A 14,726-nucleotide genomic window follows, 5' to 3' on the forward strand; every position below is an offset into this window, starting at 1 on the left:
GAGATCTATTTCAGGGTTTCTCGTTAAATGTAAGCTGCGGTGAGAGAAGAATGTTGCCCCGTTCTTTCTGCTTCCTTCCTGTCCTGGTTCCCAGCTGGCTTCTGGTGGCCCTTCCTCTTCCTCTAGGATAGTTTTACCAGAAGGTTCCGCAGAGTCAGTGCTCGGGAGCCTTGGTTTTCACCCATTGGGTTGCACTGTTTGTTGTTTGCTTTGCTGCCTTGAAGGCTAACCCTGCTTGCGTTAGCTTGCCGATGTGGCAGCCATCTGTAACCTATATCAGCACTGGGGTGCTTTGAAGTTCAATGTGCAATAAAGAGTTCATTAGAAAGATGTGGAATCATGAAAATGAGGTTACAGAAATGTTAACAAAGGATCATTTCCTGCTTCCTGTACTATTATTTTTTCTTTTTTTAGTGTATTTCTCTGAGGAATTTATGTCACCATTAAAACTACGGAAGAGTTAAAGGAAGGACAGGCCAGGTCAAAAAGAGGGTGAGATTCCTGAGGAGATAGCTTGGCAAAGACCCAGCCTGTTTTCTTAATTGAGAGCTTAGGGTCTAAAGGGAAAACTTAAGCAGAAGAGAAAAAAAAAAAAGGTAGGGACAAATCTAGAACTCTTATGACTAATGGTTTGAAGGCAGCCTTTTAGTTTGGGTTGACGCCAAATGGATCGCAACAGTGTCCAGTCATGCAAGGCCTGCGGCAATGTCAGCGCCATTTGGAATCACTGACTTCCAGCCTCCAGGCAATGACCACAGCAGGTGCCTCTTATCTACTGGAGGAGGAGGACTAGAGGGAGGAGGAGGAGGAGGAGGAGGGGAGGGAGGAAGAGGAAGGGGAGGAGGTGGAGGAGGATAGGGAGGAGGATTAGAGAGAGAGAGAGAGAGAGAGAAGTGAAAAGAAAGGGAGGTTCATGGGCCAGGGTGGCAGCGTGTCACTAAGACTGTCTCGTGGTGGCTTGCTCACTGCCACACCGGCTGGCTTTCCAGTCCTGACCTTCTGACATGAACCAAAGTCAAGTTCCAAGCCTCAAGGGGTTCTGGGAACCCAAAACACTAAAAGTAGATCAGCCGCTAGCATGACCTTAAGGTAAAGGAGGGGGCCTGGCCTGCCAGGCTCTCCCCTGGCCCGGCCACAGAGAAGCTTGACCAAGAGGGAAGTGCCTTGGGGCTCGGAGTTCTGGCTTGACAACGATCATGACACTTCAGAGGTCGACCTGCCCACCTCCCGCATTTTGGTTGACTTGTCTCAGGTCGGGCTCCTGCCTCCAACCCCGAAGCCTCCTGGAGGGCCCCGGTTCTCTGTTAAAGGAAGGGCAGCCCCAGATGATCATTCCCGGTCTCTTCTCGAATGACAAAGGGTGACACCGTCAGCACCTTTGTTTCTTGGCGTACACGCAGATGCTGGAATAACGTACCCTGGGATCCGAAGCCAAGAACACAGCTCTCCTGTGCGGGGAGGTCCCTCGCGCTTGGGCAGTGGGCGTGCCCACACAGGATGCGCACCCAGCCCCAGCAACCTTGCTGGCCTCTATTTTGGGGGCAAATATCCCTAGTGACTCACTCGCCTGGGTGACCATTTAATGACTACTCATGTTTAGTAGCAAGCAATCATGTGATTATCAATTACTTTTCAGCCAGAGGACTGTGCATACACTTAGCAGCCTTTAAACCTCAGTCCTGACAATGACAGCGCTGTGTCCTACCGGGGGACGGCGAGGACTCCAGCAGATGGCACATCTAATAAACAGCACTGCAAGGTTTGGGGGCCTGCTGCTGGGTGGGCCGGGCTGGAGCCAGACTTACCCGCTCTCTCCCAACCCGGCTGTAGTTGAGTCTCATGAGTTCCGCAAACCTCTGCTCATAGAGGTGGAGCAGCAGCACCAGGTACAAGCCGGAATTCATCAGCTCGTTTTGCAGCTGCGATCGGAAAAGAAAGCTCTTCAGTTCATCTATGAAATATTCATGGAGGGTAACAAGGCCAAGAGGTGACAAGACATGGGACAAGAGCCCAGCTGGTGGCTTCGTGGTTGAGCGTTGACCTACGAACCAGGAGGTCATGGTTCATTCCCAGCCAGGGCACATGCCCAGGTTGCAGGCTGAAATCAATTTAAAAAAATGTATATGTTACAAAGGGGCGAGAGCCCAAGCCCCAAGGCCAGGCCTGGCCCTGAGGACCAGAGAACAGCGCAGGAGGGGGTCCTGGGTAGAGGGCAGGCAGCCCTGGGGGAATTCTTCACTATTTAGGGAGGCTGTCCTGAAAAAGCTCCAGCCTCCGGGCGATGACATGGGGCAAGGCTTCTTGGAGGGTCCTTCAGGATGGGAGGGAGTTGGGAAGGTGGTAGGAGGGGTATGAAGGGCCTTCAGAGGCGCTGAATGCCAGCAGAGACACAGGGATGAAGAGAGCAGTGTGTGTGTTGGTCCATGTTCCCTACTCACTGGTGTGGCTGGAGTATTGGTGGCAGGTGTTTGTTTTGGATTTTTAAAAAAATTTGGCATGGGCTGGGGAGAGGGTGAGGTGGGACCATATTAGGCAGAAGTGAGGAGTATGTGTGTAGCCGTGGCCTCTGAGAAGAGCTGATGTTTGTCTTAGGAAGGCAGACTTCTGTGGGAGAATTTGGGGCACAGGTGCCACGAGAGGGTTACCATATTTTCTGTCGTATAAGACGACTTTTTAACCCAGGAAAATCTATACGCCCAGTCGTCTTATACGCCAGAAAATACGGTACTTTATTTTTCTAGATCCCTCATTGGCCCAGAGAAAGGGCACAGGCCTTGTTTGTGTGTTTTTTCAAAAATTTATTTTTATTTACTTATTTAATATATTTTTTTTATTGATTTCAGAGAGGAAGGGAGAGGGAGAGAAAGATCGAAACATCAGTGATGAGAGAGAATCACTGATCGGCTACCTCCTGCATGCCTCCTACTGGGGATCAAGCCCGCAACCCGGGCATGTGCCCTTGACCAGAATCAAACCCTGGACCCTTCAGTCTGCAGGCCAATGGCTCTATCCACTGAGCCAAACCAGCTAGGGCAGGCCTTGGTTCTTTACGTTACTATCTTTACTTAATGATCTCACCTAAGTCCCCCCTTGCCCCTCATCCAGGGTCATCTATTACCATTTAATCCCCAGAGAGCGTGTGCCTGGCAGGGTCTCAGATGGCACTGTGAACCCCAGGGCCTTTGCACGTGCCCTTTCCCGGTTTGGGCTGTTGGCTTGTTTCTGTGCCTCTGTTTTGAATGTCCCCTCTCCACCGTTTTGCCGGGCCATGCCCAAAACTTCTTTTATCGCTGTCACAATGTCACTTCCTTACAGGAGCCTTTCTAACAATTGTTTCAGGCATCCCTTTACTCCCAGACTCCTAAGCATTTGTCTTGATTTTGTACACTGCATCTAAAACCCTTGTTCATGTTTTTGCCTTTTCTTGGTGGGTGGGTTGTATTTTACTTTTCTCACTGGTGCTTAGCACATAGGGAGGTACATGGGGCGGACCTGGCCCCCTGGCTGACCGCGGCTCTACTGTCCTCAGCTCCTTTGGTGGTCTGTGTGGCCAGGCCTCACCCTGTGGACGCTTCATTGACCTTCAATAAATTAGTGGCATTAGCAACGACTCCTCCCCTCCGCCACTTTAATCCCCCATCTGTCCTCAGGCCAAATCCCAGGGGCGGGGCCTTGGGAAAGCGCCAGCCGGGGCTCAGGAAGCCCCAGGGAGACGCAGATCCCGGCAGAGGGCGTGGCCCTTTGCCTCGCCGTTGGGAAAGGTCCGAACTCTGACTGTGTTCCCAGGATCACTGCAGCTGGTCTGCCACAGTGACCGCCTCGGTGCCTCTTCCTTGCTCCTGCAGCAGCCACATTCCCATCCCACCAAGGGCAGCGTGGGAAGCTGGCACAGCACACACCTCTTCCAGGACCAACCAGCTGCCAGGATAGATGCCCAAGCTGGGCAAGGACCGATGCATTCTTCCTTCTGAATCGGGGCCAACTCCGGATCTCGGGGGTCACTGGCCCCAAGGTCACTGCTCAAGGCCCCTCCGCCGCCCTACAGACTCGTCTTCAAAGGCTCTGCCACTGTCCTTGGCAGTCGGCCTCCTATTTTTAGACTTGAGTCACGTTCTGTGCTCTTCTGACCTTGGCCTGGAGTAGGCAGAGAGGAAGTTGCTTGTTTTCACCTTTTTTCTGCTTTAATTGCCTCCTCCCACTTCCCCGGGAGTTAGTCAAAGCTGGTGCCTCCTTTGTGTCCGTCTGCAAGCCACCTTCTCCGGGAAGCCTTCCTAGCCTGCCCCTCACCTACCTCTTCAACGCAAACCACGCCTCGTCCTGTTTGCTTTTCCACGGGCGCGGCCTCCTGCGAGCTGCCGCTCCGTCTCCTGCACTGTCATCGCCAGTAAGCCTCTTATGCTCAGAGACACCCCGATGCATAATGGCAAATCAATCAGCTAGAAAATGGCTTGGAACTATCAGGTTTGTCAAAGCATTCAGGGAAACCATTTACTTTTTATGACTCAATAAGGCCCGGAGGCATGCAGATGGGAAAATATCCACTAATGTTTTCTGCAGATAATTTGAAAAGTCACTTCTAGCAGATTGTGTCTGCTCGCTGGCCTGTGGGAGGGAACCTGTCACTCCGCGTCATGAATCTCACTGGCCGGGCCGCTTTAAGTGGCCCCACGGAGCTTCTGATGCTCCAAAGGGGCTGGGCCGGCCACCCGGGCAGGGAGTCATCCTTCACACCCCGGCCGCACGGGGGAGGGGTTGGTCGTCACAGAGAGCTCTGCGGTGTTTGTTTGCAAGGGCCAAAGGGGCTAGGGGTTGGAGTGTTATTTATCGGGCGACTCCTGACCCAATCGCATGGCACTTTGGTGCCCAAGTGCAGTGCGGGGATGGGTGGGAGGCGGGGGGGGGGAGGTCTGGAGTGCTCAGCCCTCGTGCCAGATCTTTTCCTTTCTTCTCTCCTGCCCCCTCCCCGCTTCATTTTGTTAATCTTCATTTCGACCATGAGATTTGCCACCGATGGAAGTTCTCCGTTTAATCCACTTCAAGGAGCGGACCGCCTGATGCACGTTCTCTCAAGTCTTCAAACAGGTTCCAGAGATGCTCCCATGTGTGAGGGGTGATTAGGTGCCCGCGTGTGTCCAAGGGCCTCTGCCCGGGGCGGCGATGGAGCGAGGCCAGGCCGAGACCCTCCTGCGCTGCAGGGCCCAGATGGCAGAGCGCGTCCCCGTCGCACCGTGGGCCCGGCCCGGAGTGGGCAGCCCGGGGCCGTCAGGGGCTACGACTTGGAGCCAGGGGTTTCAGTTGTGCATGACCAGAGTGACTCCCCTTTTATACAAGGGGAGCAGTTGCCACTGCTCTGCCCGTTTCCCCAGCGCATTATGGCAAAATGAGCTAACCCTAGTGGACCCAGTATTTCGCAAAACCACAGTGTCCTGTGAGGGGGGAGAATGAAGATAGGGTTCAGGGCAAGGGCCCCCTGTGCCTGGTTGGCTCCTGTGCTTCGAGTGCCTAGCCCAGCGCCTGCTCAGTAAATACATGCGCATGTGAACGAGTGATCAGACAGTGGCCCATTCAGCCGTGACCTTCGACCCTGGTAGCTCTGACAGGAACATGAATCAGAATTACTGAGAGAATCTTTTAAAACTAGGTGGCTGTGCCCTCACTCCCCCTCCCCTCCCCAGTTTATGATTCAGGAGTCTGGGGTGGGACCCAAGACACGCGTTTCTAATACGTTCCCAGGTGATGCTGCTGGTCTGAGGACCACCCACTTTTGAGAACCACTGCTGTACACTACGGATCAACAGCTGGGAGCGAAAGAAGCTCCATTTGGCCGGCAGATGAGCCCTGACAGGAAAGAAGGAAGGACACGGACATCTTTAGTTGGAGAGAGTACTCTGCATTTTTGCCACAATTGCCACCACCCCCTATTGTGACACTTGGGAAGATTCTGATCATTTGTGATCTGCCTGTGATCTAAATTTGTCTTAAACCCGTTTTCTGCCCTGGCCTGTTTGGCCCTCAGACTGAAGGGTGGTATGTTCAATCCACAGGCAGTGTGGGGGGGGGGGGTGGGGAGGGGGGACAACTAATTGATGTGTGTCTCTCACATTGATGTTTCTCTCTCTCTCTCCCCCTCCCTTCCACTCTCTCTAAAAATCAATGGAAAAACTATCCTCAGGTTAGGATTAACAACAACAACAACAACAAAACATACCTGCTTTCTCCTGTTACTACCCAGGAGTTCTTTCACTAAAACACCAAATGTCCCAACCAGAATCAACTACTTCCGGTTAGAGAGCACACCCACGGCAGCACTTCCAAAGATGTGCAGGGGGTGAGGAACGAGCAGAGACGGAGAGCTGACTGTCATAAGACTTGCCAGCCCTCCGATGGTGCCGCTGGGCCCCGCAGCTGCTTCAGCCTCCCGGGGCCCGCTCCAGGCGGCCTGGAAGAGCTCCTGATCCAGCCCCTCGATGCTCAGCAACAAGCCTTGACTCTGCGGGGCCCTGTGGGAACCACCCAATGTCTGAGAACCGAGGGGATATCAGATTCCAGTGCCGTTGGGGCCCTTGGGCAGCATTCGCTCCGCCCTTACTCAGGTGCACTGAACCAAACCAGGAAAACATCCTTTGACCTAAGCCCCTTCCCACCCGCCCGGACCACTGTCAGTGCTGATTGGGCCCCCAACGGGCAACGGCCCCAGTCTGTCTGTGGTCAGACCTCGGGGGAGGCATCTGTGCCTCAGACTTCGTCCTCAAAGGCACGCTGATAGAAGGCTCTCTCCTCTCTTTCCTTCTTGGTCTTAAAAGTCTCTTCCCCGGGGAGGCCTTCTCTGGTCCTGAGAGCAGGTCACGTCCCTCCGTGGCTGTTTCCACAGCTGCCCACACGTCCCTTGTTCTGCTCCCCCCGCCCCCCCTACAACGTTATGATCACTTACAGCCTTCCCCTTTAGAAGGCAGCGGCTGTGTCAGCCTCGGCACCTCCGTACCTCCCGCATACGGTGGGCGCTCCATGGGTTTTAAAAGTTGAACTTTTGTGTTGTGTGTATTTGGCCACACTTGACAAAATAATTAGTGCCGGGTCCCATCCCAGACCAGTTAAATCAGGATCACTGAGGCTGGACCCGGGCATCAGCAATTTAATAAATCATCACAGAAAAAGGTATGCAGCTAAATGTTCATTTTAATTAGGGGAGATTTTTATAATTAAAGAAAAGTACGAGGAAATAAGTTAGCGAGTTAGCTAGCTAGTTCGTTGAGGTCAGGTGAGAGCCAGGCTGAGCGGAAGCCTGGCCGCGGCTTCTCCTGGCTTTGTCCCTCTTTGTCCGTGTCTGTACTGGGCACCGGCTACCCCATCTCAACACGAGAACCTGCTTCCCAGGAGGGAGCAGCACCGGGGTTGGCTGGGAGGGCCAGAGGAGCCAAGGTGTGAGAGCCAGGGAAGGGCCGGGACCGCAGATGCACAGGTGTGCACATGACGCCTATGGCAGGCCAGGGCCTCCCCAGCTGGGGACGAGTCCAGGTTGTATTACATCGTCTACGTCGTTGTGTTAAACAACAGTTGCTTCGGTCTTGATCCATGGAGAGTTCCCGAACGTGTCTAGGTCATGCTTCTGTAGTGTCTCAAGTTTAACTCGGGCCTTAAGCACACAGACACTATTAAATTCACAACGGGGCCATGGAAACAGTCAGAACTGCTGTAAAAGCGGCCCCTCAAGGGCTGCCGATCCGGTCCCTACCTGTGACTGTAATGCAGGGCCTTTTCAAAAGGCTTTGAAGGCCGGTCAAGTTCTCACTGAAACCAATTTCAACTCTTGTCTGCATCCAAGGGACGTGATTACGGTGCTGGGTAATTTCCGTGTTCCCCTCCGGATCCACTTTCCACCCTGCCCTGTGGCCTTGAGGCCGAGCTCCATGGATTGCGCTAACTAGACCCCCTTGTGCTCTGGCTTCCCCTTGGGTTTGGCCAAAGAGGGGCTGGGGCAGACCAGTGGTGGTGGTGGTGGTGGGGGGGTTGGGGGGGGTGGGGGAGGCTGGGGCAATTATTCCCCTTATTGGCTCCTGAAGGTTACAGGCTGTTAGCACTCTCTCCTCAGGTCACAGCTCTCCTGGTCCTGGAAACTGCCCCTCCCCCGTCACTGCGGGCCTAGCGGTGGTCACACTGGCGGTCTCAGATGCTTAGGCGTTTCTTGTTGATTTCTTCCGCTGCCCGCATTGCGCCCGTCGTTCAGCTCTCAGCACTCACCCCTTGGGAATCCACCATCGTCTCTTTCCTGCCCAGACTCTGACTGGCAGTTACTTCACAGTTCTTTTAACAGTGTGCTGGTAGCTGGTCTCAGCTCGTAGGATGTAGTGTGGCCCCTGTGTAGTAGGCCAGTTGGCTTGGTTCAGGGTGCACTTCGCTTTCTCCCTGCAGTGCCCAGACGTTGGGCATCTCTGTGGCTGTAACCGGCGGTTCTCACTGACTGAGGGCCTTCTGTGCACAGACGCGGCATTAGGCGACGCACTTGGGTCTTTTCCTACATCCGTCCCTGCGAGGCCGGGGTGGTCATCTCCCATTTCCCGTAGGTGAGAGTTCGTGTAGTTTCCCCAAGATCACACAGCAGCTTTGGGGAAGGGAATAGGATTTCGGTTCATGTCTTAGTCAAAGCTGGTGTGTTCTTTGGTGGGCTGGCTGCTCTGGCTTCATGAGTGCAAACATGTTAGTACAAATGGAAAAATTGGCTGTTGTCGAGTCAGCTCACAAACACCACTGGAGAGCAGCAGTGCATGGTGCAGGGCAGCGGCCTGGCAGAGGGGGGACGGTGTGGACCTGCTCGGGCCCAAAGGGGGGTTTACTGGACGAGGCATTCCCCGGGCCGCACGGTGTCTGTGAGGCTGCAGACCATCCTGGCAGTATTCCGAGGAACACGGCCTGGTCTGGACGCGTCCTGCTCAGGAAGTCTGGCCGGCTGCGTTTCCTGAAATAATCTGTTCTCCGAGATGACCACGGGGGCCCTGTCTGCGCCCCAGCTGGCACCCTGACCTCAGGCACTCAGAGGGCCTGGTTCCTTTCAAAATTTTGACTCTGACATCCTCACGGTCCAAGAATGTGAGTCGCTTCTGTTTCTCATCTCAGATCTCGGCGCCTGGGGGTTGTGACTGAATGATTCAAGACCCTCAACATGTAAGGACTCAAAATACTGAGTTTATTTCTCAGAAAATCCTTTTTCCCTCCCTTCCCCTCTCTCTTCCACTTTCTGATGCCCATTCTTTGCAACGCTGGTGTGGCATTATGTCCATTGTATCAAACTTACTAGTTGCGCCGTTCAAATCCCCATTCGTATCGATATTTCGCTCTTTTGTCTGGCAGCCTTAGGGTTTTAAAAAAGTAACTGCAGGAATACCCAGACCCACATGCCCCATGCAGGCTCAGCTGTGCTACTTGCACGAAAGGTCTGGATACAGGCTGCAGGTCTGACAGCCACAGGGACTCCTCCTCTGAGGCTGACATTTTAGTGGTTAACAATGATTTTAGGTTTTAAAATTACATGCTTTACAGTCATGATTATTAATCTTTTTAATAAATTCTTTTTATTGATTTCAGAGAGGAAGGGAGAGGGGAGAGAGAGATAGAAATATCAATGATGAGAGAGAATCATTGATCGGCTGCCTCCTGCATGCCCCACACTGGGGATTAGCCCACAACCCGGGCATGTGCCCTGACCAGGAATCGAACTGTGACCTCCTGGTTCATAGGTCAACCACTGAGCCACGCTGGTCGGGCTAATCTTTTTTTTCTAATCACATTATGAGGGAGGTCAGTCTTAAATTATAATGGTCCTGGGAGCTATTTTCATTTGATAAATATTTATTGACTGATTATTATGTGCAAGGCACCTTATAGATCAGTACCACCCAATAGAAAAGAAACATAGTGTGAGCCACATGTACAAGCCATGCATGTAATTTGAAAATTCCTAGTAGCCACATTAGAGAACTAAAAAAAAAGGTGAAATTAATTTTAACAATTTATTTTATTTAACCCAATATATCCCAAATATTATTTCAACAAATAATGAATATAAATGTATTTATGTGATACTTGACACTCTTTTTTTTTTTTTTTAATTCAGTGTGTATTTAACACATCCTGATTGGAAGTAGCTACCTGTTCATTAGCCACATGTGGCTGTGGCTTCCACATTGTGCAGTGCATTCTAAACACAGATTGTTTGTCTGAGGGTTGGGCAATCAACTATTATCCTGGGCATAAATCACTTTCGCACCTAAGGTTAACTAACTCCTTTACAGTATTAGAATTGCAATTCAAATACCCCTGGAGAGTTCATTCACTAGGTGTTAAAAAGCACATAGTAGGTGCTTACTACATATTTATTACCCTTGAGTTAGGCAGTTCCTGAGCATCCCAGAGTTACCTGTTACATAAATGGAAGACCATTTCCTCTAAGATCCTGATTTCTTTTTCTCCTGTTCTGTTAATTTCCTTCAGCAAATTTGGGCTCAGGGCCTTCCAGACTTTTCCTATTTCTGTGTGTCCACTCAGCGACTACAGCTTCCTATCTTTGTCCCTAACAGCAGCAGGACCTCAACCCAGGGTGATCAAGACTCTCCAACCCTCCAGTGATCTAATTTAGTAACAGACCTTCTCCAAGAAGTAAGCTAAATGAACGCTACCCACTGCACGTGTGCACAGGCCTCCTGCCTTCCTTATATCAGGGAAAGAGTTTCTGACTTTATACCTCTATTATCATTATTTTGTTGTTGTCAATCCTCACTCTAGGATATTTTTCCATTGATTTTTAGGGAGAGTGGAAGAGAGGGAGAAAGACAGAGAGAAACATCGATGTGAAAGAAACACATTGATTGGTTGCCTCCTGCAATCGAGGTACGTGCCCTTGACCAGAATCAAACCTGAGACCCTTTGGTCCGCAGGCTGAGGCTCTATCCATTGAGCCAAACCGGCTAGGGCTGACCCTGTAGGTCTAACCGACTTTAGCCCGCGGAGGCAGAGTGGTTGTGCGCGTCTCTTACCCGGGACTGCTGGTGCTTCTGGTAGAACTCAGTCATGTTAAAATCATCCAAATCGACCAGCAGGCCTTGCTTACACATCTCACAGGTCTTCACAGCGCCTAGATTCGCCCCTTAAATTAAAGAATTCTTTGTTATGTATGACCCTGGGTCTTTCTGTGTTGACACTTTGGGTCTTTTGGTGTTGACATTTTGAGAGCCAACTTGTGTGTGTTATGAATTCAGAGTTTCAGTGACCTTCTTTTAAAATGACCTTCCATCTGAGAACGGAAAGATTTCCTTTGCAATCATTTTCATTATTATGCAAGCTTCGTATAAGTGAAAGTCCCATGACTTTTAAATAACAGGTCTTGCTTTCAGTTTCAATATAAACATACTGGTTTATAAAATTGGATTTGCTACATGGAGGTTGAGAGTCTGTAACACAGGTGTTTGCAAAAAAAAAAAAAAAAAGTAAGTATTGGGCCTGTGTTTTGCTGTTTTGTGTTGTTGGTTTTTTTTTTTCTTGCAGCCCTAACACAGGTCCAAGGACCAAATGGATGGTGGAAGCTATCCTCAGTCTGTGGCTTAAAATCTGCCTTCACTCCCACGCAAGTGACTTCCCACCTGAGCAAAGGGAGGGGGCCGGGGCCACGTGTGGGAACTAGCACAGCAGTGTCCGGGGCCAGCGCTCCAACCTGAGCTCAGTCAGAGCTGGGAAAAGAAACATGAGAAGGCTTCCTTGGTGGTGGTTTTTGCTTTTTTGGACAAGTGTTCTAGATCGGCATTTTTCTCCACTTACTCTACTCCCAATGCAAAAGTGGAAGGTGCAGACCTGTGGCTGTTCTGTCTGGGCAAGCATCCTGCCAGACGTCTGTCCCTCAGTGTCGTTGCTGCATTTTGGCTAATGATGTGCCAATCTTTATTTTATACTTTAGAACAAGCATGTCAAACTCAAAGGCTAACACGGGCCAAATCAACGAGGCAGGTGGCCCGCGGCCCGCGAGTTTGACATGCTTGCATTAGAGAATACAGGACGAATTGGTTACCCGCACTTACTTGATAAAGATAAGGTTTGCTCAGTTTTAGAGCCCTATTTTTCCCCACAGAGGGTAAAGAGAAATAGTAAATAGTAAAGAATTTCAAAGGACAAGGATGAACAGCCATCCCTTATCTGCATTTTGTTCACCCAATTTTTTTTTTTTTAAAGCAACAGTCTGCAATGTTGTAGGGTACTGAGTGTCCCATGTGTCTTCCAATCTAATCCTACTCAACACACCCGACCAGCGTCGGCATGTACAAGCATTTAACAGGACTTCCATCGTCTATTTCATGAGTAATTTTTTTTCTGTGCTAGATGCGTAATCGGCCTACATTTCTAGTAAGAGGAAATATTGCACGGCAGAGTCATTAGCAGCCGAAATCCACTCGTTTCTTTGCTCTTGGAGGGACTGAGTCCTCTGCCTACTATGCGGAGATGCATTTAAGCCGTGTGGACGGTGGCCCCAGGTTGTGCGTGCTCGGGCAGATTCGTATATGGTACAAGGGCCTCGGGGAGGAGACAGTGTGATCATGCCACGTGTTCATTTCTCTGACTAAATGGTGTTCTGTGCTAGTCAAGGAGGCACAGCCATACCCCATGGGGACAAGGTAGAGTTCTTAGGTCTCCCAGGCTAGGCTTCCTGGAAGGATGGCCCCAAAGGAGGAGAAAGTAGGAGAGCAGGGAAAGAGGATCTGGCTAGGGCAATAGTCGGCAAACTCATTAGTCTACAGAGCCAAATATCAACAGTACAACGATCGAAATTTCTTTTGAGAGCCAGAATTTTTAAACTTCTTCTAACGCCACTTCTTCAAAATAGACTCGCCCAGGTTGTGGTATTTTGTGGAAGAGCCACACTCAAGGGGCCAAAAAGCTGCATGTGGCTCGCGAGCCGCAGTTTGCCGACCATGGTGCTAGGGGGTAAAAAAAGTTTTGGAGACCTGTGTCTGAAAGACAGCGGCTATTTTCTCATGGAGTTGTTCTTTGCATTGGGCTTCTGTATTTTTTTGCTCAAGTGGCTCTCATTCCTAAAACCATGTTTTAAAGAACCCCCTCCCTTCTCTGCCAAGAAAACTACACTGACCTACTGATGTGGCTGTATTTAGGTTATAACCTCCCCAGGGAGTTGGGGCTTCATGCCCAGTTACAAGATCTGATCGGCTAAAGACAGAGTTGACAAAACCAGCGCATGGAAGGCTCTTTGTCTAATAAGGTTCTAGAAAATTCGACCGGTGCTCTTTTCCTACCCCTTCTGCAAAAAGGCAGTTTTGCTCAGTTTCTTTAGTGACCCCCCCACCCCCCTCAAAAAATGGAAGCAGAACTGCTTTGGCCAGGTGTCTACTAACTGGCATGGTGGCTGTGAGCTTGCTGAGGTCCAACGGCTGACCCATTTCTAGTTTCCTTCCTCCTGGGAGGCAACCTTAGCCTCTCTGCTGAGGCCTCAAGCAGGGGTCAAGTTCAATAGCATAAGGTCCAGGATTCTTCTCTCAGGCTTGGAAAAAAATTATTCCTTTTCCTCCCATGATTGAAAGACAGCAGTGAGTCCTGCTACTATCTGCCAGGGCCGTGAGCAGGAGCCCTGGCTTGGTGGCCACGTTTCCCCGAGTTCCTGCTCGGAGGAGGGGAGCGAGCTGTTGTCAAGGCTCTGAGTCCCACACTGCGGTGCCTCCTGTTATTCTATGTCCTCGCACGTTTGCCACTCGCTCTTCCTTCCCCACTTACCTGATGTTATTTTCACTTTCAGCCACTTTTTCAGGCACTCCTGGTGAACAAATTGCAGGCTTCCCACACAGCCGCAAGGCTCCAGGAGGGGGTTGGTGGGGGAACCCCCGGCTATCTGACAGATGCGACACAAGTCTCCCTCCTCCTCTGAGTCCTCCTCCAGGAGACTAAATGGAAAACAAGCCCTCGTGACCAAGAGTGCACACGTTTGCAGTTTCCACAAATACCAGTACCCGGGGCGTGCACGGGGGAAGGGAGAGGGAGCAATCCCCCCACACCTGCCTGCAGGGCTCCCAGTTCCGCCCCCTGCTCCCTCTGACCCAACTGCAGATTCTTCCAGGTGTGGTTACTGATAATAGGTGCACGGATCGTTATTCCAGGTGCCTCTGCAGTAGCTGATGCAGTGAGCTGCCCAGGAGAACCAGCATGCTACCCTAAGTCTGGAGGGGTGGGAAAGGGCCGCGGAGGGGAACTGTGGGAAAGGCTGGGAACCCCTCTCCCTGCCGTGGCCACTGTGAGGAAGTCGGCTCTGTAGTTGTGGGAGAGCGCATGGGATTTGTGGTCAGGCTCGCCTCCACAACTTGGGAGTTTGGCGACTTTGGACGCGTGACTTAAGCTTCCCAGGTCTCTGTTTCCTTGTCGGTAACGCCAGGTGATAATGGTACACCTGCTATCTACGTCACGGGTCGTGGGCAGACTGGATGCAAGGAGGATGGTGAACCTGTTCTGCAAACTGTAAAGTGTATCCAGGGTCTGGCAAAGTATTTGCACACAGAGGCCACTCAGTAGATGTTGGTTGGGATGAATGATAAGCCAATAAACGTGGACATGAGCGCACCAATACCACGACACTTGCCAACAATTTATGCCAATATTCCAGAATCTGATGAGGGTGGAATGAATGAAAATGTAAGCAAATACATTTGTGTCAGATAAATGGTGAATGAAGACTAGCTGGTTGA

The 14,726-nt window shown here is 51.1% G+C and overlaps 1 protein-coding gene across 4 annotated transcripts in view; it reads right to left on the reverse strand.

Moving 5' to 3' along the window:
* MARCHF10 (membrane associated ring-CH-type finger 10) overlaps positions 1 to 14,726 on the reverse strand; it is an 81,907-nt gene that overhangs the window by 7,305 nt on the left and 59,876 nt on the right. For all 4 annotated transcript variants that reach the window (XM_028157443.2, XM_028157442.2, XM_008149566.3 and 1 more), the window contains exons 7-9: positions 13,765 to 13,931; positions 11,028 to 11,137; positions 1,806 to 1,919 (exon numbers count right to left, since the gene is read on the reverse strand). In XM_028157443.2, coding sequence (XP_028013244.2) covers positions 1,806 to 1,919; positions 11,028 to 11,137; positions 13,765 to 13,931 — 391 coding nt within the window. The remainder of the gene's footprint in view (positions 1 to 1,805; positions 1,920 to 11,027; positions 11,138 to 13,764; positions 13,932 to 14,726) is intronic.

Source organism: Eptesicus fuscus, chromosome 20, assembly GCF_027574615.1.
Source record: "Eptesicus fuscus isolate TK198812 chromosome 20, DD_ASM_mEF_20220401, whole genome shotgun sequence".
Classification (NCBI taxonomy): Eukaryota; Metazoa; Chordata; class Mammalia; order Chiroptera; family Vespertilionidae; genus Eptesicus; species Eptesicus fuscus.